Consider the following 25,837-nt stretch of genomic DNA (forward strand, 5'->3'; position numbering starts at 1 on the left):
AATTTTAAAATGTTGGTGGGATTCAAGAAATGATTACACAAGCTCAAAGATGGATAAGAATAGAAATGTATTAGTACATTGTTAACTTTAAAATTACAGAAAGATTGACAAGTCAAAGCGCCAGCTCAGAGACATGGAAGGTACAAAACACACCAAGAGGAAGAAACTAAAATTCTAGAAGATGGGAAAGAAACAGAAAAAAATATCTAGAATAATCATTAAAAAATCCTGTTTGATGAGAACAAGGTATACATTCAGGAAGCTTAACAGTACATATACAGCACTGTCAAAACATGGTATATCAAAGCCAAAGAGAAAAGCCTTATACACAGACAAAGAAGGGGAACAGAGAAAGTCCAAATAAATAAAAAGAAACATCTCATCTATAACCTTTTAAGACATAAGGGTGACATATTCAAAGTGTTGTTTTAAACAGACTAAACAAGAATGTCCTGTAGCTTTCAAATTTAAGGGAGAAATACAGACATGCTCAGATACTTAAAAAATGGAATCATTTACCAGCAAGCTTCCCTGTAAATATTAAAAGAAATATGGTCCTCATGCAGAGAGAAAAAAATAGCATAAAATACATTCTAACCTACATTAATTTTTTTGAGAACTCAGGGACATAGCTAGAGGAAGGAAAGGGGAAGGATGTTATTGTGCGACAGAAAGGAAAAGGATGAACTGTACAGAAAGACCCTGAAAAGGATGAACTGTACAGGAAGACCCTGGCTGGACGATCAACCAACAAATGGAGCTACAGCAACCCACATCTACTATGTACCAATCTAACCGTTCTCCAGGTGTTTACTTAACTGTAGTTTTAATAAATCGTGGAATCATCTGGAATACTAGCTGTAGACAGTCAAAAGTAAAATACATATGTTCCATTCTGGAAACTTGAACTGAAGTTTATTTAGCTTTGAATGAATGTCTTCAATGGTCAAAACCAAATGAGACTATGGGGCATGTATTATTTAACAGCAATTTTAATATATAATCCTTGAGTTTTTAATCACTCCACCCACCCAGAAATTAAGTAAAAATTCTCTCTTTTCTTATATGAAGAACCTGAATTTCAGACTAGTTAAATTCCATGGTGGGTGGTAGTGACCATATTGTAATTCAGTCCTTTTGTATTTTAAACTCAAATCTGTTCAACAAAAATTTTCTCCCTTGCATAAACAAGGTAAGATTAATTATACTTTTACTATAGGCCCTATCATATGATTCTAATTACCAATATATATACTTTGTAGTAAAAATATTCCTTATTTGTCTACCATAAGACACTATCTGCCATAGTAATACCTGATCTATTCCACTAGTTATTAATATGTCAGTGAAACTGTATTCTTTGAGATAATGTGTCAAATTCCCATTAATTTTTTCACATCTCCTCAGTTAAACAGACACAGCTACTAGCTGTGTTCAGAACTGCCCTTACATTTCTGATATATTCTCCATTATGACTGTTAAACAGGACATAGAAGTTATGTCCCAGTGGAATTAGAGCACAGCCTTCAGCCACCTGTTAGATTTGGTCAGAAGGAATTATCAAGGATTCCTCCTAATGATAGATTAACAGAACTCAAATGAAAATCCATTGCTTCAAATGAGAGTTTGATATTTCTGTAGCTATGAGTAGTTCTGTTCTCCCAAAGTTTGCCCAGTAATTGATACTTTGTAAGATCCCCAGTGGATTCTGACAACAATCTGTACTTTACATTTGCCTTATGTGTACATAGAGCATTTAATTTGTAAACTCAATACAGGAATTAGTTATACTAGCTAATAAGAGCAATGCAGGTTAGAATAGAGGACTGCTTAAACACCAGCACTATTATCTGACCAGTTAGCCTGGCTCTTAAGATGACTGCTAAGTGATGTCCAGTCAGGTAGCATCTAGTGTGGATATTCTTAATGATGGAGTGACTTGAGGCCCAGATGGGCTTGAGTGATATGGTCTAAGGCCATCCACTACTCACAATCACACATATTTAAAACTTATTTAGCATAGTTGATTTCTAAAATTTTCCATCCCATTTATTTGGACTTTGGATGGCCAGGAGTAACTGAATCCATGAAAATCCACAGTAACCTATGAGTAAAGATGAGTGTTCCTATCATGAGTAACATGATTACAATGTCCGTGTGTTGTTCTTTAAAAGGTTAAAACATACTTTTTACATTGTCAGTGTAGGGTTCTTGCACATTACATTCATTTCAGTGTATGATAATTCATGAAATACATTGCCCAGTTTCTAAGGTTGACTTTATTCAAAATTCCATAGACTAACTTTCTTAATTATATGACACAGAACCATATGCTTAGGTATGAAACTGCCCAGAGCAAGCTGGGCCTTTCTTCATCAACTAATAATTAAGACAAATTGATTCTGTTGGGGCAACTCCTCAGTAAAGACCTTCCTGTTTGATGACGCTAGGCTCTGTCGAGTTGACAACTAAACGCTTGTCAACACACAAACACACTGGTTTATACCATGACCTTTGAATTCAGCGGCCTCAAGACCTCATGTTAATGCATAAGACAATACAACCTCTGTGACTTTAATTATGTATGTAGGGTTAATAATGACCTCCGCATCCTCTTTTAACATCTTTAGGGTTTTTTTTTCTTGGTTCTCGTAAGTCTGTTAAAGATCTGCCCATTTCTTTTACCAATGACCAATGTTCGGTTTTGAGACCCTTTCCTACTGTGGTATTTTTCACTTTGCTTATTTCTACTCAAACAGAACCTTTCAGCATGCTAAAATCGTGGCTTATATGACATGTCAGAGAAGATTTGAACCCTCTCCTCCCATCATCAGTGTCCACCAAGGTGGTAGGGAGTTTTCATTTCTGTGGTTGGTTTATTTGCACAGTTGTTATTTTGAATCAAAATGATATAGTTATTCATTTTCAAGTTGACTATAAAACTGAAGGAATACAGATGGCATTGGTGCAATAAACCAGAAGAAAGCATTTGTTATCATTTTCATGCTGTTTTACGTATTATATTACATTATAGAGGTCAGAAACTTTAATTGCTATTTTCATGAAACAGATGTAGTGAAGAGCATGTTATGTACAGATTTCCATTCTGTTGCTTTTTGCTCCTATTTTAGAATATTTAAAAAAGAGAATTACATACTTTAAAGCAAAATAGGTTATTGTGTATAGTCAATATTCACGTGCATCCATTCATATTACTTGTTAGCAGTTAAGACACTAACCCAATCCTTACTTCCATGTAGAGTTTCCTTTATCAGAAATAACTAATAACAGGTTAAATTTGTTTCATTTCTTTAAAAAAAATCTGTTTTGCCTTGAAAGTTTGAACCTTTTCTTGCTAAATATAGAATTTAGCACCCTTACCTCAATACAGGTAACTTATACAAGAAGGCAATGTTTGATTCTGACCAGCAAAATGCCAAACAATAAGATATAGCACTCAAACAGGCAACAAACTGGATGAGGTTGGGCTTCTGTTTGTTTTGCTATGAGTCATCATCCAGCCTCTGGACGTTTCCTGTTCTCCACTAAGACAATTTAATTCTGAGCCTCTTTTCAAGTCTGCATGAGTCTAAAATGATTATACTCTAAACTTCTGCTCTTGCTCCTTTTCCAGTTGAGCACTTCCATTATCCTGGTAAAACCAAACACTTTCTATATCTATCAATATCTTCTCTCTCCTCCCTCTTCTCGCTTCTCTTCTCTCGTCTCGTCTCATCTAGTCTCTCCTCTCCTCTCCTCTCCTCTCCTCTCCTCTCCTCTCCTCTCCTCCCCTCCCCTCCCTCCATGCCCCCCTCTCTTTCTCTTCTAGCTTCTCTCTCTCTCTCCCTCTCCCTCCTTACTCCTCTCCCCTCCCTCATTGATACATACTTATCTCATGAGTATCCTTTTACACTCTTGTCCTTCTTATCAGCAGCCATGTAAAAAATATCCTTTGGGTAAAAATCTTTACTCTCATTCAGTACCTTTAATTCCAGAAAGCAGGACAGCAAATCCATTTCCTTCCTAAGCACTTGCTCTCACTTTATTTTCACATAAAAAAAAACTGTTGTTTACCATTCTTCTCTGATTTTGTAAATATCACTTTGGGTTTAATAAGTAAAATTTTTCACAGCTACTTAAAGTCAGCTCCGAGTTCACCCTGTCATGATTCCCACTTGTTTTGTTAGTATCAAGCATCTGGCATTGTTTTCAAATGAACAACTGTGCCCATTTTGGTCCTCGTATTCTGTTTTAAATGGTATCTAAAGGATATCTAGATAGTAATCTTTATACATTTTGTTATTTGTATACATTATTTCTATAAACTAAAATAGTAAATGTAACTATTAAGTGACATTCTTAATGTTTTCAAAGGCAATATTTGAAGACTGTAAATTTTATAGTTAGAATTGATATACTATGAGACTGTATATATAGTAACAATGTTTTCATGAAATATAACTAGAGATGTAAAGACCAGTCTGTTTCCTTTGAGACACTGTCTTACTGTGTACCCTTACCTGGCCTGAAACTTGTTATAAAGGCAAGGACGGCCTTGAACTAAGAAATATCTGTCTGTTTCTGCCTTCAGAATACTGAGACTAAAGACTTTCGGAACAACACCTCACCTAAAAATCATCCCTTAAAGACACCCATAATGATACAGTAGTCAAAATACAGATTTTATCTCCAAATTTTATTATTGTAGAAACTAGATTACTTTTATTGTATACCTTTAATGAAATGTCTAAATATTGTTGATAAAGAAAATACCATCTATATAAACTCCCTGTGTTAAAATAAAGAATTTTAATGACTCTATTTTATGATGAATAATTTTAATGAGAGTGTTGTGATTATTACATAAAATGAAAACAATTATCAACAAGTAATAAACTGTCCAAATTAAAACAAGGCTCACAAATTAGAATGTTTCTAATAAAATCAGTAATATAGCTCATTTTATTTTTGCTAATTATTAAATTTAAATCCCACTTTATTTCCAAATTATAATGCTTTCTACAAACATATCATACATTATCAGAAGCTAAGAGAAAAACACACAAATATTTGTCACACATATATAGTTTACAGGATACTTTATTATACCTCTGTTCTGGTATAAAAATTACTTCAATTTTACTCATTAAAGTTTTATGCACCTCTTTTTACCTAGCTCAAAAATTACGTTTCTTACACATTTGTTCTTGTGTATAGTTGAGCCTCTATGTCCATTAAAACTACATATGAATATATAAAGCATGTATATATGTGATTTATGCACATATAAGTACAAACAATGTGTACAGTTATGACTAAGAAAACTAGGCATATATACTAAATAAAGTCACAGACAAGAGGTTTTCAAAGATTTAGCAACCTTATTATCATTAGAATAAAAATTTTGTTCCATAAGCTAGATGTTCATCAACAGATGAATTGACAGTAATGTGTAACACACACACACACACACATACACACATACATACACATGCACACTGTGGAGTTTTAGTCATAATAAGAAATGAAATTATGTCATTCTATAGAAAAGGATGGAACCAGAGATCATCAATTTAATGAAATAAATTTGAATTGGAAAGACTAATGTCATGCCTCCCCTCACATGTAGAATATACATATTTGTTGATGTGTGCCTACATATGTAGATATGTATATGTGGAGAGAGAAACTGTACAAAAGAAGACATGAATGTAGAAGTGAGGTAGAGAAACTGAGAAATGGAGAGGTTATAGATTAAAGGCAGAGCAAGGAGGAACAAAAAATATTAATGGAGGAAAATGAAGCATGTTTTCTCCCATTTATCAAGTCTAAATCTAACCATACATGTAAATATGGGAAATAATATTCGTAGATAGATAGATAGATAGATAGATAGATAGATAGATAGATAGATAGATAACAAGAAACACATGTGGAGCTACTTGGTAGAGTTGGGACATGATCAGGAGGGGAGAGAATGGACATGTGAAAAAGAAGTTATAATGGCATACATGATGGCATTTATGATGGAACTCATTACTTTATTTACTGCTAATAATAATTAATAATAAATAATAATAGCTTGGTTTTAATTATTTCATATTAGTGCAAAAGTGAAAGCAGAAAAATAAACACAAGTCTGAGCCTTAAGCAAACACATTGTTCAGTTAAAAATATCACATGCTCATAACAGACAGAATAATTTCTTACATATAACTTCATGAAGAGACCAGGAATAAATTTGTTAACAATTATTTCAGTCACATCTCTAAAATAAACAATGAACAACAAATTGATAATATAATAAACAACGAAAGATTTCCAAAGGCTGTTTTAGTTAGTAAACATCATAAATACCAGTTCTATAAATTACTACATGTGTAACCAGTAAGATAATTAACCTCATCTTTTATTAGCTATTTCAAGCTTATCTTGATATTATACTTCTGGCAGGCCTTTGTAGAGTGTGTATCTCAAATCGTTTAAAATTTTAATCCCTTTTAATATTTAAATGCTGAGAAAAAGTCAACAAAACCCCCAAATGAAATTAAATTTTTCAGGAAAGATTTCTTCACAAGGTAATAAACGATTGCAGGATGGGGAGATCAGATTATCAGAAAGAAGCCACCAAGCAATAAAGCAACAAGGAACCACATAGATAGGCATGCAAACAAAGATATTTGAAAAGACTCACTACCCTTGAGCATTGAGCAGAGATCTAAAATTGAAAAAAATCATAGGCACACACATGCTGAAGATGAACAACAAAGGAAACATGAAAAAGTTGTCAGGATGAGCCATACAGGTTTTGCAGTCATTCTTGTGTGCACATGGAACAAGTAGTTTGTATATTGATTATCTCTTTTAAGTGGCTGAGTATTTTTCCAAGATGATTATAAAAATACCAATATTTCTACAACTAATTTTTAATTAACTGAATGCAATTCAAATTTGTATTCTGTGTCTGACTTAGAGTCCTTGTGTGCTATGAATTTCAGATCTAGGTCTTGCCTGCTTAAACCAGGACTCCTCAGAAAGAAGCTACATGAATCAGCTGTAAAGAAACTAAGGCTCAAAGGTAGCTGGTTAAAGGTACATGTATCTATGGGTAGAAGGATAGATATTTAAATGCAGTTAGAAATGATACTGCTTATCCAGTCCCAAATGTTAACGCACAACCTGATGCACATATAAGCAGCACTAAATAGATTCAGTAGTGTGTGTGTGTTTGTGTGTGTATTTGTGCATCTCTCTGTGTGTGTGAATAATAAAAGAGGAAACGAGGGAAAGAGGATTGGAAATTTTGTAAATAAAGTACTTATTAAAACTTTTTTAAAAAAATAAAAAGTGTAATTTTTTTCTAAGGTAGAAAGCTCACCTATAGTGTAAAATCTAAATCCCTTGGTTGACCCCTGACCTATTTAACAGGCAACGTCATGATATCTTAACCAGGTCTGCAAGTAAATCTACAGAACTGGTAAGAGCCCCTGGAAAAGCTGGATTTGATAACCCAGGTCTTCAATACCAGCACCAGGTGACCTAGAAAGAGTGGAACTCAAAATTTACTCCAGCCCTGGGTGTGTATTGAATCCTATACCAAAAACAAAACAGCAGAGAAAACTGAGGCTGGGAATTGGGGGTGGGGCAAACACCACCAGCCAGTGGCCTAAAACAATAAGCTTGTTTCAACTTGCATAGCACAGTGGTTTTCACATCTTTGGGTCATAACCCAAAGGGGCAAATATCATACATATATCATGCATGTTAGATATTTATATTGCAATTCATAACAGTAGCAAAATTACAGTTATGAAATGGCATCAAAATAATTTCACGGTTGGAGATCGCCAAAACATGAGAGATTGCATTAAACATTTGCAGCATTAGGAAGATTGACAACCACTTGCCTAGAGGAACAAAAAATTCTATGAACAAAATGAAAGTTTTTTATATAAAGAAGAAAACAATCAAGAAAGTTGGGAGCATTGGGCATTTTACATGTACTTTTTATCATAACTTGGATCTTTTCTATGTTCTTTTCCTTTGGGGCAAGAGTTAGTAGGAGTGTGCTCTGGTTTGCTTTCTGTGTTAGCATAAAACTGCAACTCAGGCGAGCAATAAATCTCCCAAACGCTTGGTTTTCTGAAAATGCATTTCATAAAAAGATCCAGGAATGTGTTTAAGAGCAGACTTTAATATCTGTGAGAACCAGATACAAAGAAAGTAGCTCCCACATTACCAAAAGAAAGATCAAAGACAGTAGCGAACTGGGTTTGAGCCCAGTTGTTTTTGACTATCAATCAAGAATATTACCACTGAAAATTTTATTGAATTAATTTACTATGATTACATATGAAAGGAACTGCACAAATTCTTTCACAAACTCAACTCTCAAGTATCATTGCTTGATTTCTAGAATGTTCCATTACATGAAAAAGGCTAATATTTAGTTACTGTTACTCTCTTGTTATTTTATTTTTTTAGCCTAGGAGGACAATAACAGAGAATAGTAACCTACATATACATCACAATCAATTTATAAACTGAAACTTCTCTAATCTTTGTGAAAAGTTTCTTAGTCCATTCATTCCTATTCGAAGTTTTTAAGGGAGGCCATGCATGAAGATGGGTCTCAGGCACTGGACCAACAGCCACACCCACATACAGTTTTCTCAAAGCCATGAAACTGCTGCACATAGAAGACCCTGTACCAATATGAAAGAAAATGAATGGACTGAAATATAGGAGATTAAATTGTTGTCTGTGACTTATTTTCCCATAAATGCTGTCAGGTCCCATTGGTAAAGTGTCTGAAGAACCTACTTCCATTCTGAGACACTTGATCCTTGGTCTGTTTCTGTTCTGCTTGCAGAAACCACTAGGTCAATCCAATATAAGAAATTTCTTTTCATATTACTTAAGTTATTCAAAATTTGTACTAAATATGAATTTCAAGTCTAAAAAAACTTGTTTCTATTGTCATTTACTGATATACAACTCATAGGAAAAAATGGCTGAGGTAATAGAACTGTTATAATATTGTTCCACTATAGACACATTTAGATTCCATGACAATTGGTCAACTATTTTGTTTTGGCACCTCTTCTACAAAACACTTACTGAGTAGTATGCCCAGCATTTTTTTTAATTAAAAAATACATACAGCATTTTGTTTTTGAAAAAATTTAATATATTTTGATGTTTCTCCTCCCCCAATTCTTCCCATATCCTTACCATCTTCCTACATACCCGACTTTATGTTCTTTTTCTCTCTATTTCACACAAAAACCCAAGAAGCAAAAAGTAAGAAATCCAAGAAACACAAAAATATCTGCAAAACTAAAAGTCAAAACAAACGAGAAAAGAAACAAAAACAACAAAACTGTCAAAAGGGGGGAAAAAAAGCAAACTGAAACAAAAAGTCCATAAAAATACCATTAAGTTTGTTTTGCATTGGCCAGTTAATTATTCCTGGGCCTGTATCGTAGCTGGAAGTGTTGTTGACACACACACACACACACACACATACACACACACACACACAAAGAACCCACACACTAAGAACCCACAGCAGAAAAATTATTTCCCCTTGACAAAAGATACCAATTACAGACAGCCTTTTATTAGAAGTAGGCCCCTTTTTCGACTTCCCCTTCCTATTGCTAGGACTTTTCTGACTTGAACCTGCACAGGTCTTGTGCATGGTGCCACGGGCTCTGCAGATTCATGTGTGTCAATACTATTGTCTCTGGAATATACCGTTTCCTCCCTGAACCTCGAAGGAAGCAGCTGGGTGAAAACATCCTGTTCAGTACTGGTCCTGTAGCACCCTGCTTGCAGGAGCCCTTCCTCCTACCCTACTTCCACTTGATGGAAACTCCAGCTCTTCCTGAAATCCTCTAGTTCTTTCCAAAGCCCTTCTCTGAATTTTCTCCTACTTTATTTCCATCCTTTTTGTCCACTGATTTGAAGAAACATAGCCTCCATACTTGCTTAGGATGTAGAGCAACCAAAGAATGGAATACCCACCCAACAAAGACCAGATGGTATATCTATACCAAGAACTACTCTAGATGCCTAGTTTCAAGCACAAAAACACAAATATGAACAGCAAAGACAATATATCTCCTGAATCCAGTAATCCTATTGTAATAGGTCCTGAGAAAATAATTTAATTGAGAAGAAAAGGACTTCAGAATATCAATATGTTCAGAGACCTCAAGGAGGATATGAACAAATACCTTAGTTAAAACACAAAGAAACAGTTGGAAATAACGAAAACATTTCATGACATGAATGTAGAAATAGAATTATTAAAGAAACTGTAAAGTGAAGTAAAAGTGGAAATAAAAAACTTAGGATATCAAACAGAAACCTCAGAGAGAAGCCTTCCCAAGAGATTAAAAGACAAGGAAGAGAGAATTTCTAATCTCCCTCTCATTTTTAAAAAAAACTAGGTTTCATGAAGTTGAATGGAATGGTCTTGTTTATAGTCTATAGTCCAGGCAAGCATTGAAACTGTGTTACCCACATCCCCAGAGTAGCAGGGATTGCAGCCCTATACCACCAGGTTTGTTAGGACTGCAGTCTTAATTTACAAAGGTACTCCATATAATTTATTTCTACAAATACCTTTTAATAAGTATTATAGCCAGTCCATGGAGAGATACTTGTCTTTGGATTTAAAAATATAAGTTAATTTATATACCTAACCTTCAACTTTCATAATTTGGCTATTATTTTTAAAGCAGAATAAAATATAATAAATATAACCAGCTTAAGTCTGATAACTACAGTGAAAGAGGTTTTCATGGGTAGTAAGGAGACAAAAACTTTGAGGAGCACCACTTCTGTGTGATAACACCTCCCTGGAAAATCTGAGGCAAGGAGCTTTATTTTGCATTTCATTATGATTGGAGAAGATAGATGTGAGATTAATGGAACAGTACTTAGGACCATACCAGATAGCATTTCTAACTGTAAACTACCTTTGCTCCTGGTTTATGCTTTAATTTGAATACCATATAAAACTCTCAGGAACAATTTATGTTTCTAATGTGGAAGATATGTAGATAGCTACATTAAAGCCACATTATCCTGCAGATAAATATCTCTTTACTATTTGAAATACAATCGCCACATCCAAGCAGACAGTGTTGTGCCGCGAAGAAAATGCATTGTTCTTCCCTAGCTCCTATTTCTGTTGCTCCTGACTAAATATACAACAAACAAAGGAAGAAACAGACTTCCACTCTCCTCTATGACAGTTCATAATATATCTACTGGGCTTCATCTGTACTGTACAGTTAACTTTTGTTTAATATTCTTTAATCCCCAAATCCACAGAGACATTTAAATTCGGCATAATGAATTTGTTTAAAAGGGTAGAATTTTAAAAATTCACTTACATAGTGATTCTTGGTGATTGGAAACATAAAACAGATGACTAATGCTTGTATGAAGGTTATCATAGAAATTAAAGCCAAACAAATGAAGAATGTGTCCACTATAAAGTAAGTTTATCTAAGATGTTGAATGCAAGACTTCAGACAGGGACAGATTCAGTATGCGAGGCAGACAACTGACCATGTCAACTCAAGAGAAGTAGAGCAGAGGTAATGTATCTTTCTCTAATGGAGAACTGAGGAATTCTCTCCTCTAGCTCCCTTCTCTCCTTCCTCACTTGTTCTCCTTTCATAGACACTCACTCCCTCTTCCTCCTCTTCCTCTTCCTTTTCCCGTTCCCCTGCAGTCCTACCTCTTAAGTTTCCACCCTTGCCCTGATAGGGGGACTTCAGGGAGTTTGGTTACAGGAACTTACAAAGGTACCTTTCATGTATTACTGTGTCCTAGAAGAAGACAATAGGCTAAGTGTATATCCAGGTTTCTCTCTGACAGGAAATTAGTTTATGCTTGTCTACTGATGAGAAGACTCATGTCCTCTATGAAAATTAGTGTACATGTGTCAGTCTTGTGAGATTCAGTGCAAAGGACAAGTGAAATAAAGAAAGTTCTATTACTTAGAGACCTAGAGAGGTGAGGACAGCTTGGTTTGCATGGCTGATGGGAAGTAAGAACTTGTTCCAGTGACTTATGCAATAAGCAAATAGGGAACCAGAGGCAGAAGGTCCCTTTAACATAGTTCTTGGTCATCTTCTCTTTGACTTTTCCTGGGATGAACCAACTGATTAATTTAAAGGAGACTGCGAAGGGACATTTTATTTACATGATTCTATTGTTAAAAATCATTGAAATTTTATCAGGCTTAGTAGTTGTGGGTGTGTTGGGTCAACAAAATGAGAAATGAATAGGCCATGTAAGAAACAATCAGTTGGGGAGAAAATGTTTTAGTTCCAAAATGATAAAGTGCAGGATGGTTTGAAAAGCCATGTTTGGCCTTAAAATGTATGCTCAAATGCCAACTACAACATCACTGTACTTCTTCCCATTAATTTATTCATTCATTCACCTTGCATCCCAATTACTGTCTCCCCATCACCTCATCACATAGTTCCTTCTCCTCTGAAAGGATGAAGACACTCATTGTGTATACCCCTACCCTTGCCCATCAAGTCTCTGCAAGGACAGGTGTATCCTCTCCCACAGAGGACAAACAAAGTACCTCAGTTAGAGGAATGAATTACACAGACAGGCAACAGTTTTAGGGACATCCCCAACTCCAGTTGTTGGGGGACTCACATGAAAGCCAAGCTGCACATCTGCTACATATATGCAGGGACCTAGACGCTTGTAGTTGTCAAATTAGAAACTAATACTAGCACAAAAGGAAAAATAGAAAGAGTAGTAAATTCACCTATCTTACCAGTAAGGAAACAAAATAATTAAATTTATCTGATTAATACTAAATATTGGACAATTGAAAATAGGTTATGTTATATCATCATGATAAATTAGAACTCTCAAGTCAGAGAGGGGACCTTTTCCTAAATCAACAGCCACTTGCATCTAGCACTTGTCTGGAAAATATTCTAAATCTTTCAGCATACCATTTTATCTCTGAATTCTGATTGCAAAAATATCAAGCTCCCTGTTATCACCAGCAAATTAAAATCTATACCTCTGTTTAGTTATTAGAAACAACCTCAGTGGCTTTGCGCTGTAATATTGGGGGACCTTCCCATGTTAGCATTCCATGGACATCTTCCATCCATGGTATTTTTCACAGTATATTCTCCTGCCATTAAAAATATAGCGCCAATCTCAGAAACAAGAGTTACCTTTACTTCTTTTCCTATAATGATAACTTTCAGCTTTTTTATGTAATCACCTACTTTGTTTCTTGTGTTTTTCTGGAGGGGGGGTTTCTCCCATTATGAATGAAAGTAGGTCAGTGTATTGGAGGTGAAACAGAGGAGGACATCATTTGCTAGAATCCTAGACCCAGAATTCCTGTTTCTGGGTAGAACTCAATACCTAAAGACCATTCCTTCCTTAAGTCCTGTCAGGGTCTTTACTGATGCAACGTTGATATTTCCACCATAGTAATCCCAAAACATCGTCTCATGTTGAATAATGAAAACAAAAATGAAAATTCATGGCCATATCATGGTTCTCCCTGGGATGCTGTATTCATACTCCTAAATATACCTAAAGTTCCTGCTGAAAATACTCCCTTACCAGCTATAGATCCCACTTTTACTGGATAGTCTCCTCATATTATGTAGTTGTTTAGGTACCAAAGTGTCTGAGAAATGTAAACCTGCCTTTCAAGATTCTCTCATTAGCAGGGATTTCTAGCTTAAACTCTGTATTAAAAAGGTAAGGGCTAGGCATGGTGAAACAAACCTGTAATCTCAAAACATGAGATGTGGATGTAGGAGGATCAGGAGTTCAAGGTCAGTCTCATTACACAGAAAGTTTCAGGCCCTTCTAATATACACAAAATATTGTCCTTCAAATATACATTCATATAAATGTAAATAAATACACATGTAAATATATATAGTATGTATTATGAAATAAAGCTGGTTGAAATCTCCAAGGCAACTAGCTCATCAATAAAATAGTATAGACATGATTCACTAAATTACAGCACAGTCATTTGAGAAAATATTATTGACTCAATATTCACTAAGATTCATTGGAGATTATGTATGAAATTAAAAGTAGATTAAAAATAATGCAATACAAAAATATCATTAAACTATGTCTCTGCATATATATACAATGCTTAAGTCATTTGGTAGAACACAGCTGACGCCACTTGTCTTTCTTTCTGGTTTATGTCTCTTGCATATAAATGTTTATGTGCTCAAAGGAAATAATTATTTAGCAATATGATAATTAAAAAATAGAGAGAAGGCTCTTAGATCACTCATTGGGTAAGGTGTTTGCTGTCAAGCCTGAGGACCTCAGTTCAGTCCCCAGTACTTATATGGTAAAATGAGAAAACCAGCTCCCATATGTCTTTTCTGAACACCATACATGTATCATGGCGTACATGTATACTTCTATTCCTCAACATATAAATACACAAATGCATAAGAAAATGGTGGTTCCCTTGAATATTAGGAGTTGATCGACCTCAAGCCCCAGCTATATAACACTTCTGGGGATATACCTGAAGGATATTACATCATACCATGAGGACTTTTGATTAACCATGTTCATAGTAACTTCATTTATAACAGCTAGACTGGAAATAGCCTACATGTTCCTCAACTGAAAAATGGATAAAGAAAATGTGGTACATTTATACAATTATTCAACTGTTCAAAAATATATAGCATCATGAAATTTGTGGGCAAATCGAAGGAACTAGAAAAAAATCATCCTGAGTGAGGTAACCCAGACCCAGAAAGACACACATGGTATGTACTCACTAATAAGTCAACACTAACTATTAAGTAAAGGATAATTGTGCTACAAACCATAGACCCAGGGATGCTAAGTATCAAGGAGGGCTCAAGACAGGAGGGTATGCATAGATCTCCCTGGTAAGGGAAATAGAATATATTTTGCAGGTGGACTCAGGGAAGAAGTGGATGAGAATAGGAAATGTGGGGAAGGTGATGGAGTGAAAGAGTTCTGAGAGAGATGATGGGACTTAGGGGCCATTTTAGTTGTGATGTTGAAAACTAGTACAACAGAAACTCTCTGGAACCTACAAGGGTGACTCCAAGCAAAGACTCCTAGTAATGGGGCATATAGAGCCTGAACTGGCCATCTCCTGTAGCTAGGCAAGTTACAGTGATAGGATTGGGACATCAATTGAGCTACATAACCTTCGACCTATAATTTGTCCTACCTACAATTGGGCTGGGGTAAAAGTGGTACAAAACTGGTGGGTGTGGCCTACCAATGACCAGTCCAACTTGAAGCCCACACTCCAAGAGGGAACCCATATATGGCATTGCCTGGATGGTCAGGAACCAGAGGTTGGATAGCCCAGAGACTTAGGATAGAACCAAACCTGACTGGAAAAAAAAGTCAGTGACAATACTTCTAGTGCTTTTCTGCTATACTTGTAGAATGCAGCCTAGGGTAATTTTCATCAGAGAGGCTTCATCTAGGAACTGATGAGAGAAGATGCAGAGACCCCCCCCCCCAGCCAAACATTATACAGAGCTTGAGGAACCCCAATGGAACAGGAAGAAAAAAGATTGTTAAAGCCAGAGGGTTTAAGGATACCACAAGAACATGGCCCTCAGAATCAACTAACTAGGGCTCAGAGGAGCTTACAGAGACTGAAGTGACAATTAGGGAACCTGGATGGGTCTGACCTAGGTCTTCTGCACATATGTTATAGTTGTGTAGATCTTTGTTCTTATGGGATTTCTAACAGTGGGAGTATGAGGTATATATGACTGTTTTGACTGTTTTTGGAAAACTTTTTCTCCTACTGGGTTGGCTCATCTGACCTTGACATGAATGAAGGTTTGTGCCTAGTGTCATTGTAATTGGTTATACCATGTTTGGTTGATATCTGTGGAGGAGGGCTGCTCTTTTCTTAAAGGAAACAGAGGATGAGTGAATATGGGGGAGAAAAGAGGGCAAAGGGAGGGAACTGGAAAGAGTAGAGGGAGGAAAAATTGAAGTCCAGGTTTAATATATGAATAAAGAATAAATTGAAAAGTAATAGTCATCAAAGGCATTATATGATATCATTCATGGTATTGTTCTGATTAATTTGTATTAGCTATTAGGGAAATGCAAAAGCAAACTACATAAATATTTATCTCACCTCACTAAGAAAGGCTATTATAAAGAAAACAAACAACAAATGCTGGTATGTATTGGAGGATGGATTTGATGGGAAGGAAACTTTATACATTGTCAGTGGGTATCTAACTTAGTTAGGTACCATGATAATCTGTGTCCTCAAATATCTAAAAACAGAAAATCATGCTTCAGCACCTCAGGGGAGTATTACCCAGACAAGATGGCCCATAGGAGTTCTGGGCAGGAGAGTTTACTGCTGTAACCCTGTGTTTGCTGAAGCTGTTAGAAAATAGCATTGGTAGTATCTACAAATGAGTCTTACATTTAAAGCCTCACTTTAATATGGAGAATTAAGTTGACTCAGCCTTTGTATGACTGGGGAAGATGGGTTCCGTTTACAGTAGTTTAGCTACACTGACTCTACTGGAAATGAATATGTTTGCTTCATTTTTTAAAAAACTTACATCACAAAAATAAATTTTAATATTTCAATAAAATTGAGACTGTGATCAAAAATGTATTTTAGCACATATTCTAATGAGGAAGTGATCTTCAGTAACATCATAAATTTAGAGATTTTGTTATCAACATGTTCTTTTAAAAATTACATTATTTAGAAAATATGTTAGTAAATCTCCTTCTCAGTATGCATTATAATTTTAAATATAGTATAGCCTCCTAAAATACATGCACTTTAAGTAACTGAAGATAGCTTTTTAAAAACTACTGGTCAAGATCAACTACTTCTGGATTAAATGGAAATCTGTAATACAACTCACTTATTACACAAAGCGAATTACATGTGAAAGTGAAAAATGAGAAATTAACTTCAGTACATTCCAACAGAAAGGTATTTTTTCTCTACTGTCTTAAAAGTTTAATTTAGCTTTACCTTCAGTCCTTAAGTAATTAACAGGAATGCCACTTGACTACAAGTATTAAAACAGTTTAAAATCAGTATCGTCAATTTACGATTTGAATATTTGTATTCACATATATTACTATAAAACTGTTTCTAAAGACTGATAATTATTATTCTAAATGTTGATACAAATGTTTCCTAATTGACATGTAAATACAATCTGATATATATGTCTCTGCACATGTGTGAATGTATGTGTTTCACGTATTTTAATGCATATGTTTGCATATATGTAAATTTAGTAGAAAGGTTTTACATATAGAGCAAATTGATATGTATAAAGATACAAGCTTTTATTTAAAATCCTTGATATTTGCAGAAATTTCTGGAGCATACTTAAAAATTGCTAATCTGAAAAGCTTTAGTTATTTTTATTGAAAATCATTCTACATAATGAAGCATGGAGAACTCAATTTTGTCTATTGTCTGGAGTCTGTGCTTACATGAGATTCTTATTTAGTTAGATTTTAGTTTATTTAATCAGGCAATGGATATTTAGTAAAACAACAGATTTATAAAGCATCCTCTATGATATAAGAATGATTATAGCACTTCTGGTACTTAGTTATGTATATACATACCATATGTAGTAATATTACTGAATTAAAAGAATGGCTGATTAAAATGATTGTATGGGTCACAGAATAAAGTTCTGTGATCAGAGTAAACTATGAGCTAGGAGAGATCATTCCATGACACTTCCAAATCCACATCATTGCAAGCATGTTTAAACTCCAGGGAATTATGTGACATTCAAGCCCTACCTAGGCTCAGTATCCTGGTTCCCTGTTAAAACAATAGTTACCTCCAAACAAACTCACCTGATGAAAACGGTTCCAGACAAACTCCCCAGTAGTTTCTGGAGAATTAAGGATAGATATAGATTCATCCCCCTATTACTTTTTCCTCCTCTTCTGCTTACCCCTTCTTTTTCTTCGTTCTTCTCTCCCTCCTTCCATTCTTCCTCTCCCTCTTTCTTATCTCTCCCCTTGGCATTTTCCTCTTCTTCTTCCTCCTCAACAGATCATGTGACCTTTTCAAAAACTACTAAGAATATAATGTTTCTTCTAAATGCTCTCTCTTTTCATAGTATAAAGGAAAGTAAGAATTCATCTAACCCCAATTTAAAGAAAATAGTTGAATTTCAGATGATTTTTATGCATGTGTTATTGTATTGTTTTATTGAATTATAGCCAAGGATATTCTTTTCTTTGTATCTTGTGGCAATCTCGAGAAGAGATCTTGCCAGCTGTTACGCTGCGTGCAGGATGAGTGCCCTCAGCAGCTTCCTAGCCATAAAAAGGCTGTCAAATTTATATGAAACAAATGAATTAGGTTTACCAAATAGTGATATGCTCCTAAAGACAAATAAAAATGCAACATTCATTTTATATCTTAGAATATGTTTCAGATAAATTTTTGTAATTTTAAAAAGAAATTTTCACTTTGGAATATCATTCTATTAAGCTTAGACATTTTATTTTCAAAATGAAAAACAGACATTTTTAAAACCTTGTTTAGGACTCTAATACGGAGTAAAAAGTTGCCTATGCAGTCCTAACTGTTATACATGAATTATACAGAGATTTTATTGCCTCATTAAGTGTTTAAAGTGGAAAAATATTTTTAAATATATGAATATCTTTTTTCTCTTGTATGTGTGAGTAAATGATCTTTCCTGCACTGTGCCAGAAGTAATCTTTGCCTCGGGTAGGGCCTGGGAGTGGGTCATAAGGGAAGATAATTGGCACAATCCTTTTTAATTTTTGAAACTGATCTTGAAAATTATTTTGAGATAATGGCTTTGAAAACTGCTTTTGTCTTTCTAGAGCCACACACTAGAGGAATGGGAAAGAGAAGCATTTTCTGAATGAGCAAAGCTTCCCTTCAATAAAAAAACAAAATTTGGAAAGCTGAGCTTGAAGCTTACTATAAGCCATAGAATGGGGAGACAACCTTTCTTGACTAAGAATGGAGCCAGGAGAATGGAGCCTGGAGAAAAGCTGAGAGAGACACAAGGAAAGACATGGGCTAGAGGTCACATTCTTCTTCAAAGCTCACTGTCATGTGGGTGTAGAAATTAAACATCTGTTATGTGTTCTTATTTTAAATGAATTTAATTTGGTGCTTTATCTCCTTTTGGAGACTTACTGTGGGACAGACAGCCAAAAATAATGTGACAGATTGGGAAATGTGGTCCTGGGACTCTTCCAGGATTCTGTAGTTTATTGGAAATGGAAGGATGGAGACACATAGAAACAAGCCACTGGCTTATATAATACATTGACATAATCCCATTTACACCTTTACTACTCCAGTGTACAGCTCTAGTTTAGCCCTTATTTATTCTTTGTAGCAATATACTTTCATAATGTAACAGAGTTCATTTACATGTATAAAAGAAGCTTCTTAGAATTCCTATTGATTGAAGCAACCCAATACCATTTAGTATATAGATACTTCAATTCATTACTTAGTAACTAACATATATATGATTAAAGCCAACACACTTTTATTGTGTGCTACTCTGTATACTATGAACAGATATGCTGTTACCACTTAAATTAAATGGTAGCAAAACAAACCATTTTACCAGAGAAAAACTATGAAATAGAGTTCAGAAACAAGGGCAAACTAACCCAAAGAAAATGCTAAAGATGTGATGATTTCATATGTATGAAAGACCACTTTGACCAAAGAGATCAGAGATGGAGTTAACCTTTTATTGAAGCATCATTCGTGGAAGCTGAGGTGTCTTTCAGCCTTAACTGTAAAAAGTGTAACATAAACAGAGGTTCCCTGTGTGGATATTAACAGGTTTCTCTGAAATCAGACTGACAAAGAGAAGTTGCAAACTTGCAGGACATGAGCTCTGGAATACACCTGTAAGGTATAAAATAGTACAGATGCTAGGTACTGGGGTCTGGGACAAAAAGACCAAATTAAATAATGAGAAACAACAATATGATACAGTCAAAGCTCAATTAAAATAATCATTATGATAAATGTAAAGAGGCAATGAATATGAAAGTTTCATTAAAAACAAGAATATGGTAGCTTAAAACAATATGGGGAAACTGGGAAGACGGGGAAATATGATCATAAATATTGGTGAACTGATGTCATTAAAACCTCATATGCTTATCTGAGCCAAACCAAAACTATGCTTTTTCTTATTTTTTAAATTGTAAGGCTTTTCCCTACAGGTCAAATTATTATTTCAAATGCTGTATTAGGTTTTGACTGCTAGAAACAAGCCATGATTCAAAGTAGCCAGAAAAGAAAAATGTAAACAAACTGACTAGCTATAATTTTTAAGGTGTGAAAGACTTTTTTTTTAACTAAGTATAGCACATGAGAAATAAAACATTAAAGAAATTCACATTTAACCATTTAAAATTAGAAAGCATCAATATTTTAAAATATGTCACCATGGAGACACATATTAGAATGTGATAAATTCATCACCTGATGGTTAGGAGTTCCATATCAGGTTTTAGGTTATTTATCTAGTTAACTTTTAAGGGTCTTACATTTTAACATAATATATACCCAAAAGACATCAACTGTGAAAAATCTCTAGTAGTGAAAGAGATGTACAAGCAGTAAGGGGGCATCAAGTAACCAGGTCAGACAGAAAATGCAGGCTAGCCAATGGTAGAAAGTCATAATGTTTAGAGTCCTGGAGAATTAACAGTTTATGTCGTAAATAAAGAACAAGCCTAGCAAAAAGAACTCTGTGGTATGACAGAGGGAAATCAGAGAACACTCTGGCAAGGGGCTTCAGTGACAGCCTATCTAGCAAAAAGTGAGGAAGGAGTCTTGGAAGATGAGTCATACACTTAAAAGTATGGATTGGTTAAAACAGACAAAGAAACAAAAAGACAACTATTGATTACAGCATAAACAAAACTGTATAAGATAAAGACTACAAAACAAACAATATGCTGAACTATAATAATTAAATGGAATTGCCGAGGATAAGCCACACCACTATAGTCAGGCAACAAAGGAAGTGAACTGTGATATGTGGGCAGCCAAATCTTTTCAGCAAGTTCCAGACCATGCTAAACTACATGTGAGACTCTAACCTACCATATAAAGCAAAATACCCCAAAATTAAATGAAATCATATACTTATGTATCAGGAAGATAGAGAAGAGGAACAGGAGACAAGAAACTAGAAAGTCTATTTCTTTTAATAAAGCCTGGCAGTGGTGGCGCACGCATTTAATCCCAGTATTAGGAGGCAGAGGCAGGAGAATTTCTGGGTTCGAGGCCAGCCTGGTACACAGAGTGAGTTCCAGCTAGGCTACACAGAGAAACTCTGTCATGAAAAAACAAAAAAAAGATATTAATAAAAATTAATATTCTTTTTGAATAAAGGTGTGGTTATAGAATATAGAATATACTATTTTACAAATATGAACTAATACTCAGTGAAAGTATAAATGAACAGTAATACAATCTTAGAACAAAGGAATCTCCAGCAGATTGGGTTGGGATTACTGAAAATGGGAGGTCTTTGTCATCATGAGACTATTAATTTTCCTTCACATTGTTTTATTCTATACTTGGAGTCACTGTTAGGAAATCAATTTGTAAAGTATAATATATAAAATACGTAGGAAGCCAATAGACAAGATGGTTGCCATAAAGTTTGCCTTTTAAAGCATAAAATATTCACTGTGTTCCAAAACTCAGAAATATTTCAGTGAACAAATGATTTAATGGTGAATCTAGTAAAGAAAAAAAAAGTTACATTCACCATCTGGTTCACACTTGTTCTGTCTGTACAAGAGAATCCCCTCTTTCTGCCCACCACCAGCTCAGTACTGTTTTATTTTTCATCTGTGCAGGAAAAGCCCGACCACCACTTGCTAACCCCTTCTATTACCGCTTTGTATATAGTTATGTGCTACGATTTACATCATTGCTTCACTGAGATCTTCCTGATGAGAGCTAAAAAAAAAAAACCCTCACTTTTTACTCATTTATTGGTCAATGCCCCCATCAAAACAATGTTCCTCAGACAGCAAGCACTACATCTGCTTACTTCCAACAACTAATACCACTCTAGAAAAATAAAATCAATTGGGAAGTCCAAGACTTGGGAACAGATTAATTAATTATGGACCTCCCCTGAAGTAAAATGCAAACTGAGTTACAGAGATTAATTAATTAATGACTTAACAAATGATGGGCAAAACACACTCCTAGGTCTAAGAAGAAAGTCTGGATGTTTTCCTGTGTACATAGGTATGTGAAGTACAGAAGAATGAGGAAGAGGAAAGGAAACGCGAGAGGAAATGAAATTAATTGATAAAAAACGAGATCTAAAAAGAGATGGATGGATAAAAATAATGGAAGCCATTCAGAGGAAAGAATGTTGAGTATATTGTGTATGTGTGTGTATGTGTGTGTGTGTGTGTGTGTGTGCGTGTGTGTGTATGTGTGTGTGTATGTGTCTGTGAGTGTATGAGTATCTGTCAGTATATGTGTGCATGTCTGTGAGTGTGTGTGTGTTACTGTGAGTGTCTTTGTGTATGTGTCTATAGCGGTCTGTGTATGTTTGTGTCTGTGAGTGTCTCTGTGAGTGTTTGTGTTTGTGTGTGTATATGTGTGTGTTTCTGTGAGTGTCTGAGTCTGTATTTGTCAGTGTATGTGAGACAATGTGTCTATGTATGTGTATGTATGTTTGTGTGTGTGTGTGTGTGTGTGTGTATTATGTAGGTGGTGGTGTTCAGGAGCATGCAAAGAGGTTACAAATTCAACTGTGTATATGTATATATGAAGGCCAGAGATCAACTCCATATGCTTTCTCGGGGTATCATCTACCTTATTTTTGAGAAAAGTCCTTTCCTAGCCTGAAACTTCCCACCTAGGCTTTCCAGGCTAGCCAGAGAGCTGCAAAGCTCTGTCTGGCTCTGCTTCCTCAGCATTTTTACTGAGTGATATATTTCATCAGCCTCAATGTTTTGTTTTGTTTTTAAAAACTGAATATTAACAGTAGTTTTTAATGCTAGAACTATAGTTCAGTGATGGAGTGTTTGACTGGAATATTGAAGGCTGTAGGCAGAGGCATAAATAAATAAATAAACAAGTTAACAAATTCCTGAGCTTCTCACAGAGAGGGGATATAAAAATACTAAGTAAAACTCTTACTTTTATGTTTTTGCTTGTGTCTAGTTTCACAGAGTCATTCTTTGCTTTTAATTGTGTATGTTTTTATGTCTGTGGTTCTATGTGTGCATATGTGCATTTCTGTACATAGATGCTCGTATACAATCCTGTGTCTGTGGAAGATGGCATAAGGATAATGTTTTTATACACTATGGAAAGTTTACCTTTGTTTTATTAAAATGCTGATCTCTCTCCCCTCATACCCTGTTTCAATCCAGACATGGCATTGTAATGATTATACCAAGAATCTCCTATTTTAAGTTTGTGCAAACAATTCTTACCATTTATTCTCTGCCTTGTCAATAAATGCTGATCAGCCAATGGCTGAGCAGAACAGAAGATATAACACGTCTGCTATCCAGAGGAAGGAGAGAGTGACAATGGAAGATTCAAATCAGCCAGCAGTTTAAAAAAATTGAAGCCATGAAGAAGGGGTCCCAAAAGCCAGGTCAATAACAATATTCAAGTATCATGAGATGGGGCTGTGGTTAGCCAGATTAGCATAGAAGTTTAAGGTACATCATTTAACTGCTCAGCAATTGAGGTGAAATTTTAAATAAATCTTGATTTCTCTATGAAGTTATTGGGGACTAGCATAAGGTAAATAAATATAGCTGCCAGCTAAATTCACTGCTACATGTACATAAAAGATAACGTTTATAAGTTGGAATATAACTTGTTGGAACTGGGTCACATATTGCACCATGTGATTCTGAAGATTAACCTCAGATCATCATGGTTAGTAGCAAGTGCTTTTACCTACTGAGGCATCTTGGCAGCCCCATGTTTTGCTTTTAAAGTTATTTTTTCCTGGTACAGTGTAAAATAATACATTCAACTGTCTTGTTCTTAAGCACTACATTTATCTCTACAGTAACATTGGCCTGGGATAAGATGGGTCAGGGAAATCTCCTAAGAAAGACTTTGAAAACATATAGTCACTTACTTTGTGTGATCTACTGATGGTCTGTGGTTTTCTTCCCCATGATGAATACTGATCCCATTACCGAGTCCCCATCTGAATGTATTTGAATCATGGAGTGAATTTGCTGGGGTTGGTTGGTACCATTTACATAGGTTTCTCTCTTCAAATGTACAAACCTCCAGTACTTGAATAAAACAGAACAAAGACAAGATGAGCTAACAATGAACAAGAAGGGAAAGTTTATATTCTTCAGCACTTTCTTATGTTTGGTTTAAAAAAAATCATGATACAAAACTCCGTGTGTGTGTGTGTCTGTCTATCTGTGTGTCTGCGTGTCTGTGTGTGTGCAGCCTTGTGTGTATATGTGAAACTCTGTGTGTGATTGTGTGTCTGTGTGTGTGTGTCTGTGTGTGTGCAGCCTTGTGTGTGTATGTGAAACTTTGTGTGTGTTTGTTTGTATGTGTGTGTGTTCCTGTGGGTACATGCTACAAATCACCCCTCTGTCTTGTTTCTCAGGTTCTGTCTAACTTGTTTTTTTTGAGGCAAGATCTTGAACTTGTCCTGCTGTTTACTGATCAGATGAGGACAGCTGGCTAGCACATCCAGGGAATTTTAAGTCACCGCCCATCACTGTATCTCTGGGCTTACAAGAGTAAGCTGTCACATCTTGCTTTTATATAGGTTCTGGGGATCAAGCACAGGTCATCATGCTTACTTAGCCAGCACTTTACCAACTGCACCACCTCCCTAGCTCTCATAACTTTTAAGCTCTGATAAAATATTTAGGTAAATGTTTTATATAATCACAAGAAAACTATTTAAAAATTGAGGTTATTTTTATTTGAATCTCCACAGAAAGTAAAATATGTGAATAAATGCATACATTAACTGTGCCCTCACTCTAGGAGGTGAGATGTTAATTAGCTCCTAGAGCATCTATCTCCCATCTCTTCCTACTCGGCGCTTCTGCTGTCTGTATGATCTCAGAGCTGTGACCTATTGCCTTTTCCTTGTCCAAGGTAATATACTATTTAACTTCAGCTCATTCCCTAAAGATGTCAGTGAAAACATTTACCTTCAAAACAATGGGACATCCAGTAACATTTATATTAGCCTTAATACTTTGAATGTTTTTAAGATTCTTTTAATGATTGTACTCTAATACGGAAAAATTAAAACTCCATTGATTTTCATGTGAAAAGGCTTTCTAAATAATTTCTCCCTCTCTTTTTCTCTTCCTCCTCATGATGAATGAGTACGTGCATCTACCTATGTTAAAATCACTATTGCTTAAGTAAAAATAAAATCAATTCAACAAATTCTTTTTTCTTTTTATTGGATATTTTCTTTATTTATGTTTCACATGTTATAATTCAATGAATTCTTATGCATGCTCTAGAAAACTTGACATTGACCCTGTTTCTGAGTGTATTAATAGTTGTGGAATGCCATGGATGAAAACCATAAATACATATGCTACAACAAAATCCGACAAGAAAACATGTCACTCCAAAACAATCCTTTTTGAAACTGCAGTGATTTGATGCATTTCGATGTTAAACACCGATAATAACATATGCTGTGTTTAATTATCTCGAGATGATATTTAGGGCTCAATCTCTGTT

At 35.2% G+C, this 25,837-nt stretch overlaps 1 protein-coding gene across 1 annotated transcript in view; it reads right to left on the minus strand.

The window, feature by feature from the left end:
- Malrd1 (MAM and LDL receptor class A domain containing 1) overlaps window positions 1–25,837 on the minus strand; it is a 639,509-nt gene that overhangs the window by 389,575 nt on the left and 224,097 nt on the right. Inside the window, exon 20 of the mRNA XM_028764924.1 lies at window positions 24,234–24,396. Within this exon, the coding sequence (XP_028620757.1) occupies window positions 24,234–24,396 (163 nt within the window). The remainder of the gene's footprint in view (window positions 1–24,233; window positions 24,397–25,837) is intronic.

This window comes from Grammomys surdaster, unplaced genomic scaffold, assembly GCF_004785775.1.
Source record: "Grammomys surdaster isolate TR1022 unplaced genomic scaffold, NIH_TR_1.0 146, whole genome shotgun sequence".
NCBI lineage: Eukaryota > Metazoa > Chordata > Mammalia > Rodentia > Muridae > Grammomys > Grammomys surdaster.